The following is a 19,607-nucleotide window of genomic DNA, read 5'->3' as shown; positions in this document are numbered from 1 at the left end:
CGCGGCCACTCCGGCCGGCCCTACCTTACAGCTGTAACCACACATCTGCTTCCTCCGGGCACCTACCTGCGACTCCCCGGTATTTTTTTTTTTTTCTGCACACGCCTGGCTCTCTTAAGCTCTCTTAACCATCAAAGAGCCTCGTACTCAAAGATATTATACTCGTTCCACCTTGCGGTTGGCAACTACCGACTATTTTCTGGAGCTAACCTGATCAGACTTTAGCACATACCTTTCAATAGGTATTTACAAGCCGTGAATGAATCTCGGTCGGAGTTAAACCTTATTTAATGACGAATTTAATCACCACACGATACTCTATTTCTTCCATTTTCAGCATTAGGGGCACCACAACTATTTCAAACGACTGCCTGGAACGACTTGCAATTTTATCACGCCAATCGTTCTGCCAGCTCTGGGTGGCGTCAAGAACTTTTCACAGACCCCTCGTACACACTAGCAGTTTTCTACAGCAACAAATGGAATTTATATTAGACCTCGTCATGTCCGCATCGTTCTTTAGACAGCATCTCCAGCGAGCTAATTCCTCCGAGCTCTGCTTTGTGGCATGTTTCAGCCGAAGCCGTGTTGGCCCACTAAATTGCAAATGTGAAGACGATTTTCGAGCACTGCTACGCACTTGCGAACTTTTGCAGTGTTCCATGCACAGGCAGAACGGCTTCACCAATCACTCCCTCCAGCACTCGCAGTGAGCAGGTATGCCGCCATGTTCGAACCGCGTCGGCGCCGCCGTGCAACGAAAACAACCCCGCTACAGGAACAAGAGCGCCGCAAACGGCCGACTCAGCGTTCTACGACATATCGTCTCAAATACACATTTTGCACTGTTTCTAGTTCTTTTAATGTTTAAATCCTGATTTTTGCCTCTTATATCATGCATACGTTGTCGCAATATGAAAAAATCGTGTTATTCCTTTTAAACTTCACTTTTTTTGTTTCTTTTGTAAGGTATTTTAAATGGCTCTGAGCACTATGGGACGCAACTGCTGAGGTCATTAGTCCCCTAGAACTTAGAACTAGTTAAACCTAATTAACCTAAGTACGTCACAAACATCCATGCCCGAGGCAGGATTCGAACCTGCGACCGTAGCGGTCTTGCGGTTCCCGACTGCAGTGCCTTTAACCGCACGGCCACTTCGGCCGGCAAGGTATTTTATGCTGCATACTCTGTCCTTTTGAAGTACAATACGTCTCTCTTAATACAGAATTTTGTAGTGCTTGTCTATCATCCACTTGGCAATACTGAGAATGACATAGAAAATAACAACTATGAAGAAAATGTTTTGAAGTCACATATAGAGGACATGCGCTAGTTGTGTTATGACTGGGAGAAGAAGCAACGTACAGGTTATGTCACCTGTATACTTGCGTACTTCTAACATTTCAGTTAGTGTGACAGAGTATCTGAGGTTCATTACATGTTCCTTACACTGATCCATACTTCTAGGGATTTGCTTTGAATCTTCCCTTCTTCCTATTTCTTCCTTCGCTAATTCCATTTCTCTCTGGTCGGCCTTAGGTTATTTGATCCACGTCATTGATGTTTTTGGGTTTCTGCCAGAAAACTTAAACATTCTTTTCGTTATCCTCTATTCACATAGCCTTTCTAGGTGTCCGTAGAATACAACACTTGGCTCTGTTACATCATACACTAATTTACATTTCCCATTCTCACATGTTAGTCCCAAGACTTTCCTGATTATCCTTCCTTCTCTTGTGTTTCACCCAATTCGTTAACTGCATTTAACGAGAGTCATTCTGAAGCATAATTACACTGCTGCAGTGCCAGAGTTTTGCATTCATGGAAACAGATTTCTTGTTAGAGAGGTTTTTTGTTACTTGAAAAGCCACCTCCAGTTTCCTTGTTCTTGTTGTTAGGTTCTTTGTGCGAAGCATTTCGCTGTATTATTTCACCTAAATGTTTAAATTTTGTAGTCTTTTTTATTGTTCCATCATCAATTTGGACGTATTTCAGTGCCTTCTTCGCATCTGTCATATTATTCTGGTTCTTTTCTTTTCTTTTCCTAAAGATATGCGTAGACATCCTTTTGAAGCTTTCTCTTGAAGCAGATTTATCTGCATTGTTGCATCGTCTATAGTTTCAGCTAAGATGGCAAAATCGTCTGCAGAAGGCAAACGATCAAAACTCAGCTTATCCCCCCTTCTCCCAACTTCCATTTTTTAATTTCCTTTATTATAGTTCTTTTCCTCCATTCCCTAACTACCTTTTCTACCAGTTGAAAAGCAATAGGAACAATCCATCTTCTTGTCTTACACCAGTTCTGATACCAAAAGCCTCGGAAGTTTCACCTAATACTTTAACTTTTGATTTTGTATTTGTTAGTGTGTGTTTTCTGATTGCCATTGATTTATTGTGAGCTCCAAACTCTTTTACATTGTCGAATAACGTTTCCTGCCGGGCAAGTTGCAGAACTCGGACTGCGGGTTTAGTAGTCCTTTCCTGAGTCTTCTCTGGGCGCACATTACAATTATGACTTTTTAACTTTAGTAGGCGTTTCCACTAATCACCAGTTGCTTGTTCTCGGATGCCACTAATTTCAATCCTGACACAGCTCTCTTTTCCATGGCTTTGGCTGTGGTTTCCCTGCACGTTCCCCTCGGCTGCCTCTCCCTGGCGGAGACCATTCGAGCCAACACTGCGGCCGTCATCATTTTTCCATCGGTCGGACTTGTCCATGCCATTTCAGAGCTCGGACATCAATCCTGTCTGTGACTAGTTCCACTGCATCCATCTCCATTCTTGCGTATTCATTCCTCAGTCGATCCTAGCGAGCCGCTCTGTTGCTCCGACGTAACCAACCCATTTCGACAGCCTCTGCTTTCCACCTTCGTCTCTCGTTGAATGTCCAACACTCTGAGCCATATGTCAGAATGTTTTCAACCACAGCACGTAAGACAACTTTTTTTTTCTGGATATGTGCCGACACCAAAAGATGTTATTTACTGATCTACCACCATCCTCTCGCTCGACTTATCCTTTGAGATATGTCCACATCACACTGTCCAGTCTTATCGATTAGTGAAGCGAGACACTTGAACACTTACACATTTCTTACCCGGCCAAACTCAAAACCCAAATCCTTGTCTTGTCCACATCCAGCAGCAAGATATTCTATTTTATCAATATTGACTGTTAGTACCCATTGTTTATGAGTATCAAATTAATTTTCTCACTTGATGCATGGCATCATCCTTATCCAAAGTCATAAATACTTGATCGTCAGCAAACAGTAACGAATGTAAGCTTTGATGCTGTAATGACTGACATACCCAAACTTCTGCAATGTCTACTCCAGTAACGAAGAACAACTTCTAAATACAACTTAAATAAGGTTGTTGGTACAAAATATCCTCGTACTATCCTCTATATGTTTCATAGCCTTCCCATAGTACAATCAACGTTCACAATTTCCTCGCATTGATGGTAAATGCTTTTCACCAACTCTGTTAATGAACCATCCACTCCAACTCTTCCAGTGTTCCTTAGCAGAGAATCATAGGCCTTTTGTAAATCAACAAACACCAAATGGTGATTCAGATTTTTTGCGATCATTTTCTGACATATCTGGGGTATACAAAAGACGTTATGAGCACAGCTTCTCCGAGCAGTAAAGTCGGACTATTCCTGCGATTCGACAACCTGTGAAATCTTTTCTAAGCTTTTCTTTACTGTTGTATTGTATGTTAACCGGGGACCTAGAAACGACAGAGAGGCTCCGTCCCCGCCGCAACCGCAGTGGTCCACGACCCCGTGACGACTGTCGCTGTACACTTCACCCCTCCGCCGCCCCACTCTGAACCCAGGGTTATTGTGCGGTTCGGCCTCCGGTGGACCCCCAGGGAACGTCACACCAGACGAGTGTAACCTTTATGTTTGCGTGGTAGAGTAATGGTGGTGTACTCGTACGTGGAGAACTTGTTTGCGCAGCAATCGCCGACATAGTGTAACTGAGGCGGAATAAGGGGAACCAGCCCGCATTCGCCGAGGCAGATGGAAAACCACCTAAAAGCCATTCATAGACAGGCCCGTTCACCGGACATCGACACAAATCCGCCGGGCAGATTCGTGCCAGGGACCAGGCGCTCCTTCCCGCCCAGAAAGCCGTGCATTAGACCGCACGGCCAACCGGGCGGGCTGTTTTTACTATACTATCTAATAACCTACTCATCGAAGCCATTACACTTATTCCCCTCATATTAGTCGGATCTCTGCTCCCATTCTTCTATGTGACATCTCCCAATCTTGGAGTACGTCATCCCCTTAAATCACTTTATTAAAAATATTTATCAGCGCTGCTACTACTTCAGGTCGTCCGTACTTCAATAATTCAGTTATTATACCTCCAGTTTTTGATTTTTGAAAGGCCTGATAAATTTCATTGCCAGTCACCCTTCCACGCGATAAAATTCCACTTCAGTCTGCTCTCGTCGAAACTCTTCCCTATCTTCTGCAAGAAGATCTTTAAACTGTGTCTTCCACTCAAAAATGGCAATCATTCTGGCTCTCTCTTCTAGTTTCAGCTGGAGCTCTTCTCACTTGACATAGGAATCGCCAAATTTCTGAAGCCCTCTGTTGTATCCAACTAAATGTTCTAAAACTGGTTCAAATGGCTCTGAGCACTATGGGCCTTAACATCTGAGGTCATCATTCCCCTAGAAGAACTACTTAAACCCAACTAACCTAAGGACATCACACATATCCAGGCCCGAGGCAGGATTGGAACCTGTTACCATAGCGGTCGTGCGGTTCCAGACTGAAGCACTTAGAACCGCTCGGCCACATCGGCCGGCTAAATGTTCTACGTTGGCACATTTCTTCTTCCACGACTCCTGTTTAGCCTGGGTAACCATCCTTTGAATACATCCCTCTTAACTGTGTTACAGTGATAAATGTCTTCCTGCCTTTAAGGGCTTAACAATTTCTCTTGAGCTTCCTTCGTTTCTTCAAGTCTTTCTCTTAAGGCCTGAGTCATCCACCTAGCGCAACTCCCTCTTCTTCCTTCTCTTCTAAGAGCCCCCTCATCAGCTCCCAGAAAACATGATTCTGGCTCCTCACACAATGATGTTGCATTTCCGACCTTATCCAGTCTGAGTTTTTCCTCAACTCGTCTCTGGTAAAAGTCTCCTACACTCCAGCACTGCAGAAGTCCTAGCTTTAGCCGTGGCGTTCCTGTACTGAGTCCTTCTTCCTGTTCCCTCTCTACATCCTTGGATCTTAGCACAGTTGTGACTCTTCCCAGTACCGTATGGTCATATATACGTCCATGAAGCGACAGGATGATAGGACATCAGTAAAGACATCAGGGAATGACTTCCATGACACTAGAGAGAGCTCTGGAGAGCAAAAACTGTTGAGGAAGGCAGCAACTGGAATACATCCAGCAAATAACTGAGGACGGAAGTTGCAAGTGCCACTTCTTCGAGATGTAGAGGTTCGCACAGGAGACTGATTATCCAAAAAGAAGGTCCATCTTTGTGCCAGGAGGTCTTGGGGACTACGGCCGTCCACTATTGTAGGAATTACGGCTGTAGGGGTTCCATTTCTTACAATATGGTGATGTATTCCACATTCTGGCCCTCGAAACACTCTGCGCGCCCTGATAAGCGCGCAGTTCATCGCCCCACAAACCAAACATCATCATAGAAACACTCTCACGCCCTGAACGAATTTCACTGGGTGCAAATTACCGTGGGAACATTTTACACGACAGCTGTGACACTAGCAGGTGGACGCAGCAAGGTGACAGGTGTGCAGTGTCCACTGTGTTGCAGGGGCGCCCCCGAAGGAGCCACGCCAGATGGTTGGCCGCGCCCGGTTCCTGCAGGGTGAGGAGGCCCGCCTGGTGCGCAGCGCCGCCACAGCGGGGCCCAACCTGTACTCGCCGGCCGTCGTCAGCGGGCCGGCCGCACAGCCGGTGAGGGTGCGCGCCCCCTACGACTACTACCCCAAGTACCACCCATCAGCCGCGGGGTCGCCGCCGGGGGACGAGGACCGCCTCGACAGAGGTCAGTGCGACGCCGAAGCACCTCACTCCACTGTTGTTCATCCATACCTCATCATGATTGGATTAGATTAGATTAGTTTTTCGTGCCATAGATCCGTGCTGAGGAGATCCTCATGGATGTGGAACATGTCAATTTTTTTAAAGCTGAAATAACAATACTAATCGTATGAATATATACAATACATCATTTATTTCTATTAAAAAATTCGTCAATGGAGTAGAAGGAGTTGGCCACTAGTAAGTCTTTCAGGCTCCTTTTAAACTGATCTTTATTTGTAACTAAATTTTTTATGTTTGCTGGCAAATTATTGAAGGTGAGTGTTCCTGAGTAGTGGACCCCTTTTTGAGCTAAAGTAAATGCTTTTAAGTCCTTGTGCAGATCATTTTTGTTCCTGGTATTGTACGTATGAACTGAGCTGTTTGTTGGAAAAAGAGATATATTATTTAGGACAAATTCCATTCAGGAGTAAATATAGTGAGAGGCAGTAGTTAATATACCCAGTTCTTTGAAGAGGTTTCTACAGGACTTCCGTGAATTTACTCCACAAATAATACATATTACACGCTTTTGGACTCTGAAAACTTTTGTTTGACTTGAAGAGTTACCCAAAAATATTATACCATATGACATTATGGAATGAAAGTCGGCAAAGTATGCAAGCTTTTTCATTTTTATGTCGCCTATGTCTGCTAACACTCGAATTCCAAATATATTCTGTGGTGTGCTCCTCCCAACTGAATTTATTATCAAGTTGTAATCCCAGGAATTTAAGACTGTCAACCTCTTCTGTCTGCTCTTCTTCATACTTTATGCATATGCTAGGTGGAAACCTCTTACAGGTTCTGAATTGCATGTAGTGAGTCTTTTCCAATTTTAATGTCAGTGAGTTGGCTTTAAACCATTTATTATTATCCATGAAAATATCATTAGCAGATCGTTCTAGAACTACACTCGACATACTATTTCTTGCAATACTTTTGTCATCTGCAAACAAAACGAACTCTGCATCTGGCAGTGTAACTGATGAGAGATGTACACAAGAAAAAGCAATGGCCCTAAGATGGATCCTTGTGGGACACCACATGTAATTTCTTCCCATTCTGATGATGACTGATGACTTAATTCACTCGTCCCTTGCACTGACGCCCTTTGTTTCCTGTTAGCGAGGTCTGACTTGAACCATTTTGCAGCACTGCCCGTGACACCAGTGACATCATCATCTTCATTTTCTTCTTCTAGAGTTTCCAGCCACTGACCGAGTCTGATTAGAACACAAGTCTCTCCATCTTTTCCTGACCTCCAGCTATGTCTCTCTCTGCATTCTGTCCCAGTCTTCATCACACGTTACTTCACCCCAACGATCCATCTGTCTCTCGGTCTCCATTTGGGTCTCCTGTCTCCTATTGTCACCCCATGGACTTTTCTCGGTATCCAGCCAACATTCATTAACAATCCCATACCATCTTAAACGTTTCTTTTTTATGGTGTCTTGCATGAGTTACTCTTCCACTACTTGTCTTACCACGTCATTCGTTACTCTATTCGTTCTAGTAAATCATGTTCTCCTTTCTTGATATTTAATCTCTCAAACCCATATCCTGCTCACCTGCCTTTTATTCGTTACTCCCATTTCTAAGGCATATGTGAGAACTGTAGCATAATACTCGTACGCTTGGCACAATATTTCCTTAATTTATGGTGGTGCATCCTTGCTCCAGATATCTTCCACTCTGCAGGAAACATAGGCTCACCTTCACTTTTCACTCATCACCTTACCATTCTCCCTACTGTCTCCTATTATGCCCCACAGCAACCTAAAATTTTCCTTTCTTATTACTTACTCTTTCATACTTATAACCATTCTATTCTGCACTTAAATATTTCACATTGTCACCGTTACTACATATTTCTTTGCATTAAATTTTAGCCTATACTGTCTGCCACTTCTCCCACACATTTACCCTTTCTTGTACATTTCCTTCTCCATTTCTTCACATCATTAAATCACCTGCAAACTTCAGTGCTTTGATATCTTAATCTGCTATTCGCACTGCAACCCACGTCATTAACTCATGCGTAATGGTGGCGAAAAGTAGAAAGTAGTGCACAGCTTTGCTTCAGCCCATTTTTCTGTTCAAACCACTCTTCTCTCCTCCCACTTTGACACAACTCTCGCTTTCTTGATAGATTTCAGTTATTCCTCTCAAAACGAGTCTTTGAATTCCCCTTTCCTGAAGTGATTTAGATCTTGCCTCTTTTCACAGTATCATAGTCCTCAGTGCCCACGAAAACCAATTTCGCACCAGGCTCATAGTGCCTTTTTTGGATCTGCCTTACACTATAGGTTAGATCGGCTGTTGATTTTCCTGCTCCAAACTCACATTGTTCCTCTCACTGTCCTCCTCCTTCAGTCCTCCTCCCTCCTCCTACTATCTTCCATACTCTTTTTTTCAAATGGTTCAAACGGCTCTGAGCACTATGGGACTTAACATCTGAGGTCATCAGTCCCCTAGAACTTAGAACTACTTAAACCTAACTAACCTAAGGACATCACATAACACCCAGTCATCACGAGGCATAGAAAATCCCTGATCCCGCCGGGAACTCTCTTTTCCATAATATTCTCAGATAAGTTGGCAGTATGATACATCAAAGTAATTATCCTATAATTCTGACATACTTTGCTGCAACTATTCTAAAAACTCACATTTCGATTCCACTTTCCCAGTCTCGAGGAGTCCTTCCTTTCCAAACAGGGAATGGATATTACAGTTTCAAGTCTAGATATTGATTTCAAGCTTTTGAAACAGAAAAAGATTTGCTCAGAGTCTTTTTGGGTCATCAGTCACCTGATTCTTTTGTTTTCCTCTCTTGTATTTACTTCATTTCAGAGCAGCACTTGCACGCAGCGTCATCAGTTATTTGTTGTATGTATCCCAATATCTGTCTTCCACTAAGGTTTTATCCTCTACAGCTCCCTGTTGTACCATGAAAGTTATTCCCTGATGTTTTAACACATGTCCTATCAGTCTATCCCTTCTTATCGTCAATATTTTCCGCACAGTTTCTCTCCTGACCGATGACGCACCTCCTCATTTCTTGTATTAGCAGTCCACCTTAGCAGTCTTAAATCGCAAGTGCTGCGATTTTCTTCTTTCCCAGTTTTACAATGTTACTTATAATCCATCTTGACTGCAAAATCTTTATTCATATGACCGGTTTCGGTTCCCCTAGAACCATCAGATCTGATATTTCGGTTACAGGAGTAACCCGTCCACACACACAGCAACCTTCACATGCTGCGTACATCACATCACATGTGATGCATGTCATCTTCTTCTTGTACTTCGACGGTGTCTTGAGAAATCTTCTTGCCATATATCTGACGGGCAATTCTGCCTTGCTCCATTCTAACAACATGGCCCACCTGTTGCATATTTCTTGCTTTGGCGACGATCACTACCAAGGTTTGGTCGGCTAGCCTCTCTGGTTCCTCGTTGGACCTCCAAACCCATTTTTATGTTGCCTGGATCACTGGTGCTCTTCTTTTTTGGTCATACTCCATCCTTCGGTTAGTATAACAGTACTGGCCTGATGACTGTGTTGTTGAGTTTCAACTTGGTTTTCCTAGGACAAGAGTTTGGAAGATAGAAGTTATTGCAGGGCAAAGTAAATTTTGTTTGCGTTTCGCAGTCTGGTTTTGTATTCGACTTGTCTTATACTGCAATCATTTATATTTACAACAATACATACTGAAGAGCCAAAGAAACTGGTACACCTGCCTAATATCGTGTACGGCCCCCGCGAGCACGCAGAAGTGCCGCAACGCGACGTGGCATGGACTAGACTAATGTCTGAAGTGCGGCTGAAGGGAACTGACACTATGAATCCTGCAGGGCTGACCATAAATCCGTAAGAGTACGAGGGGGTGGAGAGCTTTTCTGAACAGCACTTTGCAGGGCATCCCAGATATACTCAATTATGTCCATGTCTGGGGAGTTTGATGGCCAGCGGAAGTGTTTAAACTCAGAAGAGTGTTCCTGGAGCCACTCTGTAGCAATTCTGGGCGTGTGGGGTGCCGCATTGTCCTGCTGGAATTGCCAAAGTTCGTCGTAATGCACAATGGACATGAATGGATGCAGGTGATCCGACAGGATGCTTACGTACGTGTCACCTGTCAGAGTCGTATCTGGACGTAGCAGGGATCTCATGTCACTCCAGCTGCTCACGCCCCACGCCGTTACAGGGCCTCCACCATCTTCGAAAGCCCCCTGCTGACGTGTAGGGTCCATGGATCCATGAGGCTGTCTCCACACCGGTACACGTACATCCACTCGATAGAATTTGAATCAAAACTCAAATGACCAGGCAACACGTTTCCAGTCATCAACAATTTTGGTGTTGATGGGCCCAGACGAGACACGAAGCTTAGTATCGTGCAGTCATCAAGGGTACACGAGTAGACCTTCGGCTCTGAAAGCCCATATCGATGACGTTTCTTTGAATGGTTCGCACGCTGACAGCTGTTGATGTCCCATCATTGAAATCTGCAGCAATTTGCGGAAGGATAGCACTTCGGTCACGTTGAACGATTCTGTTGAGTCGTCGTTGGCCCCGTTCCTGTGGGATCTTTATCCGGTCGCAGTAATGTTGGAGATTTGATGTTTTACTATATTCCTGACATCCACGGTGCACTTGTGAAATAGTCGTACAGGAAAATCCTCACTACATTGCTACCTCGGAGATGCTGTGTACCACCGCTCGTGCGCTGACTATAACACGACGTTCAAACTCACTTAAATCTTGATAACCTGCCATTGAAGCAGCAGTAACCGATGTAACAACTGCGCCAGACATTTGTTGTCTTAACATAGGCGTTGCCGACTGCAGCGTCGTATTCTACCTGTTTCCATATCCCTGTATTTTAATACGCGCGCCCATAACAATTTCTTTGGCACTTCAGGGTATTTGAAGCTAGGAGTGTTGGGCAAAGTGTAGTTTTCTACGTTAAAGTTATCACGTTATCCTTTAGTCATATTTTTCCTTCGTATGATCACATATTTTGTTTCTTCTTCATTAATTTTTAAACTTACTTTCACGGTGCTTTCATTTAGCTTCTTTCACAATTGTTGTTTCCTATTAAAACTTTTGTCATCTGCATAGGCCAGTATATTTGATTGTTTTTCTGTGAAGTTTCCATTTGTTGCTCGTTTGGTTTCTCTTACCACATTTTCCATGACAAGGTTGAAGAAATTTGGGGATAGAACATCACCTTGCTTCAGTCCAGTTTTGTTCTGAAAACAGTCGACACCGAGTCGCAGTATGCCACCCTGGTTCCTGCCTTCTGCTTACATATTTTGATCAGGCTGAGCTTCTTGAGGATTCTGTATTCTGCCATGATTTCCAATTCCATCCTTCTGTGCACTGAATCGTAGGCCCTCTGAAAGTATGAACAGGTAATGGATGCTCTTGTTGTGTTCCCATATTATTTTATTGATGGTCTTGATGCAGAATACGCTGTCTACTGTTCACATACTTTTGATGTATTGACCAGTCACGGTCTGCCATCTCTGCCTCTTTCACTCTTTGCCCATCCTGCTTTCTTTACGTCTAAGGACGGAAACTCAGGTTGAAAACTTCCTGAGATTATACATGTAGCATCTTTGATAGCTTACAACAATATCCAAGCAGACAACTCAGAGCAGGCCGTTCTTCAGCCATGTAATAACATAAGGAATTAATCAACTAAATGAGAACACCAAGAAAATGGTAGAGAAGTGTCTCAAATAAAGCAGCCTTCTTTCTTAGGTGACTGGTACTTTTGTTCCAAAACATATAAAAGATGATCGGAATAATTTCATGATCTTTAGGTCGTATCAATGTTGACTAAAGAGAAATGTGAAATACTGTGCCGTTCAATGGTGATCAATTCACATTGTCAGAAAAACATATTTAAGGACATATCTCTTCGTACTAGCTTCGCAAAAGGGGACGTAGTATTAGAGGTACGTGTTGTGTCGACGACGTATGATTAGAGTCGGAACAGAAGTTTGGATTGTGGAAGAATCGGAAACGAGATCGGGAGTTTCTTTTCAAAGGACCATGCCGGTATTTGAATTAAGGCATTTGGGGATATGACGGAGAACCTAATACTCTGTGGCTATTCGGGGACATGAACATACGTTCTCCTGAATACAGATCTAGTGCCTTACGGCCTGGCCATCTACAATCTAAAAGGATTTTGTAGATGGTTGTTTGTTCCGTACTCAGTTTCTGGTCATTAATACAGGGACAAAATGTACGTCTTATTGATTACGACCAAGTATGATTGTGCATCAAATTTTGACTTTCTTTTACGTCAAGAGCGAATGGATTCTCATCTGTCAAAGCGGACGTTAAAGGTACGTTTGGCAAACAAGAATAAAGTGTACTGAGCATTCTCCAATACCAGAGAAACAGTGCGGTAAATGCCCTGAAGAGCACCACATCAATTCGGTCGAAACGTCATCAGTTTACTTGCTTTGGGCCATTGTTGTTCAGAAAACGTCTCCCGGTACAAACATTGAGTCTCATGGCCATTATTGTCCGCCAATCCGTACGGTAAATCGGCATCTTCCAAATCCCCTTTCGCATACATTTTCACTGCACCGTACCGGAATCCAGGTGCGCCATGAACTAAACACTTGTTGCGAGGTGCTTCCTACTAGCAGAATAATTAAATCAGCTGCATTTCAATACACGCCAAAAAAGTGAGTCACATATCAACATTATCTTCCTTAAACTGGAACAGCAACCTCTGACGGTGAACCTGAGAATTACAACTTAAATTTACATTCTAAAAAAATGGTTCAAATGGCTCTAAACACTATGGGACTAAACATCTGAGGTCATCAGTCACCTAGACTTAGAACTACTGAAACCTAACTAACCTAAGGACATGACACACATCCATGCCCGTGGCAGGATTCGAACCTGCGACCGTAACAGCAGCGCGGTTGCGGACTGAAGCGCCTAGAAACACTCGGCCACAGCGGCCGGCTGTACATTCTAACAAAAACGCAACGATGACGTCATTTTGAGCAACTCATGTACGAAAACGTTTGGTGTAATTCCGGTACGTTTTCTTTCTTTCTGTTTCCCACGATTGTTGTGATACTAAAGAGAAGCAGAAAATCAGCTCTAAAATGTAAATATAGCTTTTCCTCACCCTGCCACAACTTTTTGTTGCTCATAAGGTTTATATTCAGGGTGAACCAAAATTCAAGCACTTGGACGCCACAGCATGATTCCTTGCACACTACCAGCACAAAAATGTCTGTAACAAAATTTCGTGCCAATCATATTTTCACGAAGAAATGAAAGACAAAGAAAGGCAATTTGGTAACTCTGTAATCAAACGTACGATGAGGGGGATTTGTTGTAGATAATGCAACTTTAAATCGATTCTCCAGAATCCATTTTTTACTACCATTTATAATAGCACCTACAGCTGTGATTCATTTACTTTTTCTTCACTGAGTCGTCATACAGTACTGTACAGCTGTGCAGCCCACTTAGTACACTGGCTACAGTATTACGTTAGAACACTCGAGTTCGGGAATTCTATTCCGTGTATAGATTAACTTTGTTTAACTTCCTCGTTTTAGACAGCATGATATTGTACCTGGCTTCTTAATCTATAAACAAATGCACGTGCTCTTATTTAGTGCTAACACGCAAGTGAGTTACAGCCCTATCTCATTAGTCTAAATTCATCTCGGTTTCCAAGCACGCGTTTTTCCACCAGACCACTACCCTTCACAGGTATATAAGTATTTGCAATTTATTTACAGGTTTTGATAAGAGAGTTAGCGAGTTTCTAAATATGTGACTTATATGGCCGTACCTTATGATTGCATGGACTTACAAGCTTAACTTATTCATACCGCCAAGGGACCGTAGACATTACTATTTGACATAAATTTCAGCTTGATACCCTTACCCGTTCCTGAGAAAAATGGGTCTTAACAGTTGCACAGACAGACGAGCAAAAACGCGATCCTATTACGTTTCTGTTTTTCCGATTGAGATACGGGACCTTCCAGTGCACTAACTGGGTAGCAAGCCTACTTGTAATGAGTGAACGTTTTTGTCGTACATGACAGTATTCCCGAATTGCCTGTATCTGATGTTCATTTTCTACAGAAAATGTACACAGGGCGAAATTCTGTTACATATTTATGCTGCTAGTCTGCAGGGAATCCCGCTGTGGTATCCAGTTGCGTGAATTTGCGTCCAAAGTGTGTAATGGGTGTACTTTGCTGGTTGACTAATAAAGAGACAATAGTGCTTCCACTTTAGGTGAATGTCGTGCTTGCCTTGCAGCGGACAACTGCCTGGACGACAGAGGTGGCGGTGGGCACAGCCACGGTCCATGGCGCCCTGGTGGCGGCGGCACCAGCAGCTGGGGCCGCGGCTGGGGGCAGGCTGGAGGCGGCACCTGGTCTGGCGGGGGCGGCGCTGGGAGTGGCAGCTATCCTGGTGGGGGCGGGCGCCCCCATGCCGGGAGCGGAGGCTTCTCCGGTGGGCCGCGGCCCGGCGCTGGCGGTGGGAGCTTTCCCCATGCCGGCCACGCCGGCTTCCACCCTGGGGGCGGCGGGGGCTGGTACAACCAGAGGCCCAGCTTCCACCCCAGCAGTAGCGGCGGCGGCTATCCCAGCGGAGGCGGGGGCTCGTACCCCAGCGGTGGCGGCGGAGGCTACCCCAGTGGAGGCGGTCACTACCCAGCTCCAGGTGGAACCCACCACGGCGGGGCAGGAGCGCGACCTCACGGTGGTCGCTACCCCACAGGGCCCGTTTATCCTAGTGGCGGTGGTGGTTATCCCGGGTACCCTGGATATCCGAGTGGGGGTGGAAGCTACCCTAGTGGAGCAGGTCACGGCGGATATCCTAGTGGTGGTGGTGGTGGTGGTGGTGGTGGCGGCTACCCTAGCGGGGGTGCTGGCTACCCCAGCGGAGGCGGTGGCTACCCCAGTGGCAGTGGAGGTTACCCCAGTGCTGGGGGCGGCTACTACCCAAGCGCTGGGGGCTGCAGTGGGCGGTGCCACCCCACTCACCCCACAGCCGGAACCGGCGGCAGTAGCGGACCACACCTCGGAGGGGGAACCGTCGGGTTTTATGGAAGGCGGAAGAAGAGCCATTGGTCTAAGTAAATGCACGACCTCCCTCTCTCATAGTTCCCAATGTACTTTTATCTGGACTCCATCTCTGCAGACTGTTCTAAAAAGGGGCAAGGCATCGCCATTACCTGCCAAGTTCTGTGAGAATTAATCGTATTTTAGCATAAGATGTAGCATAGTTAGACCCATAAAGACTGTAATTTATTTAGGCTTTTTGTTAAACATTGTTATTTGTAGTACGTAGTCCACTGATGCATATCGAATATAACATCGACATTTCTCGTTTCTTCACAATTCGTTAGCTGACGGCAAGTGATACAACGATCTCTATTTGTAAGTTTCCTTACATCACAAATACGTAATTTAATGCTGATATACGTCAGCTGTCACCGTCAGGTTACGGTCTATTGTTGAAGGCAAAGTTTAATTCCTAATTTACTTACGCGTTTTTAATTTATCCATGTTTAGATGTAAGACCGTTGCGGTACTCGACCTGAAAAATGAAATGGATGTTAAACCACACACGATACAAAAGTACTGAGTTGGCGCCTTTCAAAATAACGTATCCTGCATCATTTGGAAATATCTACACACAAGAATCTTTGTTGCACGGAACACACAAACTTTCATCCACAATAAGTCTTAGCGTGGATGCACATTTCTAAATGCTGGATACAAATTCCATGTAATGAGGTCTTGTTTACAGATATTTACGATGCTGAAGGCTCGTTCCTTCGAAACACGTTAAATTACTGCTTATACATCGTGCGTGGATCCAACATTTTTCAAGATACTTACGTCTGAACTGTAAGGTTTTACGAGTAACGTTCTAATATTCCTATCTTGATAAGAAATTGTTAGAGCAAAATGAAAAATCTTATATTTACAACCATGTTTTTCTGAGAGCGTTCAAATATAATAGAGACTGCTATGTTACCATACGTTTCCGGTAGCGGTCCACATATTATAATGATGCAAGATGTCAACGACTTCGTAAGTTGTGCGTGGAATTCATTCGCTGTGCTATTTTCTGCCTTTACTGTCTTCTTCGTATACAGATAACCTAAAGAGGTGAGTTACAAAATCGAGTTGGTAGAAGGTAATTCCTCCTTTTTGAAGTTTACAATAATCTGTGTGAGTCTCCATTGATAAACGTCTAAATTTCCTAACGGGCAATGACAGAAGCTACTACGAACGTGATGGTTCTCTATTATTGAACGCCTATTGCAACAACGACAGTAATAATTTTACGTGATCTCTTTAGAAAGTATTTATTTTAAAGACAAGATTTTCGTAACACCCAGTAGACTATGGACGCTGTAAGGCGGAAACATGAAAGAGCTTGAAATATAGTGTGAGAACTTTCTGTGAATTACGACATCTCTTACGTGAGACAGGCCTGGAGTGACTCACATTGTCCACCGTTTGCGTAATGGCGACTCCAGGGGCCTGTATAAAGGCAAACCATGCGAAGGCAAGTCTAACTTGAAACCCGTAGATGTATTAAAACAGTCCGTGCAATATTTCTAATATTGCAATTACTTTTCTGTTTACTGAACAATGTATCTTTTATTGTGAAATAAAACTGTTTCTCTCATTTCCAGCAGCACAGTCTTGAGTCATTTCCATCTTTTATTCTAAAACAAAAATGTTTACTTCATTTTCTGCAGCACAACAACATCTATAATTTTACTGACAGGTTTGTAAAGCTTTCTACAATTATAGACTACTGCAATTTGAAACTTCTGGTGTCATATTTTCGGAACGTACGCTTTCTCTAAAGTAATTAACTTATTTGACGTTATTTGTCTCATGCATTTGCCACCTCAACGTTAATTAAGAAGCAGGTAAAATAAATGATTGTTAAGATTTCTCCTGTTATAATACAAGGCTCTTCAACAAGGCACCTCGGAATCTTGTAAACCACCATACGTATTTACACAAAAGCTACCTAACGTACCTTCATGCACACTGCTAGCCGTTCCCTTCGCCAGATGGCAACGTAAGAGGTACGTGTGTTAAAATCCTGTCTCTGGCCACGGATTGGACAAACTGAACATTCATGTCTCACTACCAGTGCGGGCTGTTGAATGAGTCATGTGATACGCTCTCACCATCTGAGTTACCCGAAAATGTACCTCACAACAGTGCCACTCTACAAGTTTGATGTCTGCACGGATTCTGTTCTGATACCCTTGCCGTTTTAGTCTGTTATGAAAGATCATTCTCGATATACTTCACTACAAAGTGAAAGGTTCTTTCTGAAACCAATCCTCGGAATATGGCGTATTCTTATTACCACTTCTCCCAGAAGTGCTAAGCCCGCAAGTTACTGGGAAGTTGAACTTCACGTCGGTTGGTAGAACGCATTAAGATGGCTCACTAGATAACACCGCCGCCTACGGAATCTTTATTTGACATCATTTCACGTTTTTCACTGTTTTTGTCGTCTCCAGAATCTGCGATACACTGAACTAAAAAAAGAATCTGTACAAAGTAGTTGAATCGTGCAAGATAGTAATGAAAGAGAGATTTACATTGATCTGTAGAATGAAAGGCAAGACGTTCAACTGGCAAGGGACAATCACAGACCGAATGCATGTTATTAGAATGTTCAGTCTGCGAGAAGCGATAAGTGTCAACTGTCTCCGTGAGGTGCGAGGCCCAGAAGAGACACTCTTCGTCTACCAGAGGGTGGCAACACGTAAAGCTCACCCACAAGAACGATTCAAAAGTGTAACAAATACGTCATCATGAATAAAGTCGCTGGAAATACAGCACTACTGAGAAACGTGTCGTAACAAATATAATTGTAGACCAAACATACAGACATAAAGCAGTCATCAATGAATACTGAAAACAACTGAAGGTACTTACTGATCACAAAGGACACTATGCTCTCAGATCCTCTAAAACCACGATCTCTGCTTTGCCTTCCAAATCCGTCAACCACTCGAACCCTCGATGAACATATTTACTGTCTGTCTCTTCTCTCCCACATTCGACATCTTTTGATTTTCCTGTACTGCCCAGAACACGACCTCCAACTCCCTATCGTTATACCCGAGATTGTCGTATTAACAGCCTTCACACTCTCCAGCGATGGCACCAACACATCCCCCCCCCCCCTGCCCCCGTCCCACCCCTATAAGTTTTAAACTTGTTGTATATAAATAAACGTACCTACTATGCTGTCATAGTAGGAGGAGAGGTGATACTCCTACGTGGCGCGTCCCAGGTGGCGGATAGGTAAGTCCGGTTTACCGGCGGACTTGAGTGAAATAAAATAGCTCTCGCGGACCAAACACACCCTCTGCTGTTAATAACCGTAGTTGTAAATCGGAGCTTGCTCCAACTAAGGTTGACAACCTTCGAAAGTCAAAAATGGAAAGGTCTTTTAGGAAAAAAATTTCACCGTCCGGCTCAAAAAGGCAGGAAAAGGCTACATCGGATTCGGTGGGTAGTCAACTAGAAGACAGCAACGAATCGGAGCGTTTGCAACCATAAAAATGCACACTAAAACACAAAAAGAAGATTAAACATGAGCAAATAAATTATATAGCAACACACAACATAAACTCACTACTTCAGATCTGAAAACTCAAGGGGCTCACAGATGAACTAAATAAACAAAAAATTTTAATAACAGGGATCCAAGAAATGAGAAACACCAGAGAGGACCCATTCGAATCACAAGGATACAGAATTTATAATGGGAAACCAGGACCGAGGGCAATGAAATAATGTCCCCAGTTCGGAACAGGGTTTTTAGTAAACATAAAAATAATAGATTAAATAACGGATTTCCAAGCAGTATCACCAAGAATTGCGACTCTAAGCTTTAAAACAATGAAGAAAACCTATACAATAATAAATGCACATGCCCCACCAAATGAAAAAAAATTGTCTAATAAAAACAAAGGAAGAGGTAGATAAATTTTGGGACCTTCTAGAACAAACTGTGAACAGAGTAAATAAAAAGAATATAAAAATCTTATTGGGAGATTTCAATGCTCAGTTGGGAAAAGCAAGGAAAAATAAAGATATAATTGTAAAATGGAGTCCACATAAATTTACGAACAAAAACGGTCAAAGACTTGTAGAACTCTGCAGAGAACACAGCCTAATATCTAAATCAACATACTTTAAGAGAAAGCCAAGTAAACTTGAAACATGGAAACATCCAGACTGGAGGAAGGGAGAGTGGCAGCTAGACCATGTCAGTAGGGACAAAAATTTTCATAAGGAGATCCACAATGTTAAAGTACTGCGAGGAGTAGACACAGGCTCAGACCATTATATGGTTAAAATTAAAATCAAATTCACTCCGTTAAAGAAGAGGACCGGAAAAACTAATAAAATAAAAAGGAGGTTTGACCGACATCAGCTAATTAAAAATAA

General features: G+C 43.4%; 1 protein-coding gene across 1 annotated transcript in view; it reads left to right on the top strand.

Moving 5' to 3' along the window:
- Window positions 1–16,804, top strand: part of LOC126481083 (loricrin-like) — a 78,311-nt gene extending 61,507 nt beyond the window's left edge. Inside the window, exons 3-4 of the mRNA XM_050104581.1 lie at window positions 5,815–6,048; window positions 14,413–16,804. Of these exons, the coding sequence (XP_049960538.1) occupies window positions 5,815–6,048; window positions 14,413–15,239 (1,061 nt within the window). The 3' untranslated portion in view covers window positions 15,240–16,804. The remainder of the gene's footprint in view (window positions 1–5,814; window positions 6,049–14,412) is intronic.
- The last annotated feature ends 2,803 nt before the right edge of the window (window positions 16,805–19,607 follow it).

This window comes from Schistocerca serialis, chromosome 5, assembly GCF_023864345.2.
Source record: "Schistocerca serialis cubense isolate TAMUIC-IGC-003099 chromosome 5, iqSchSeri2.2, whole genome shotgun sequence".
Taxonomy (NCBI): Eukaryota; Metazoa; Arthropoda; class Insecta; order Orthoptera; family Acrididae; genus Schistocerca; species Schistocerca serialis.
Note: the sequence above shows the minus strand (reverse complement) of the source record. Positions and strands in the feature narration are given on the sequence as shown.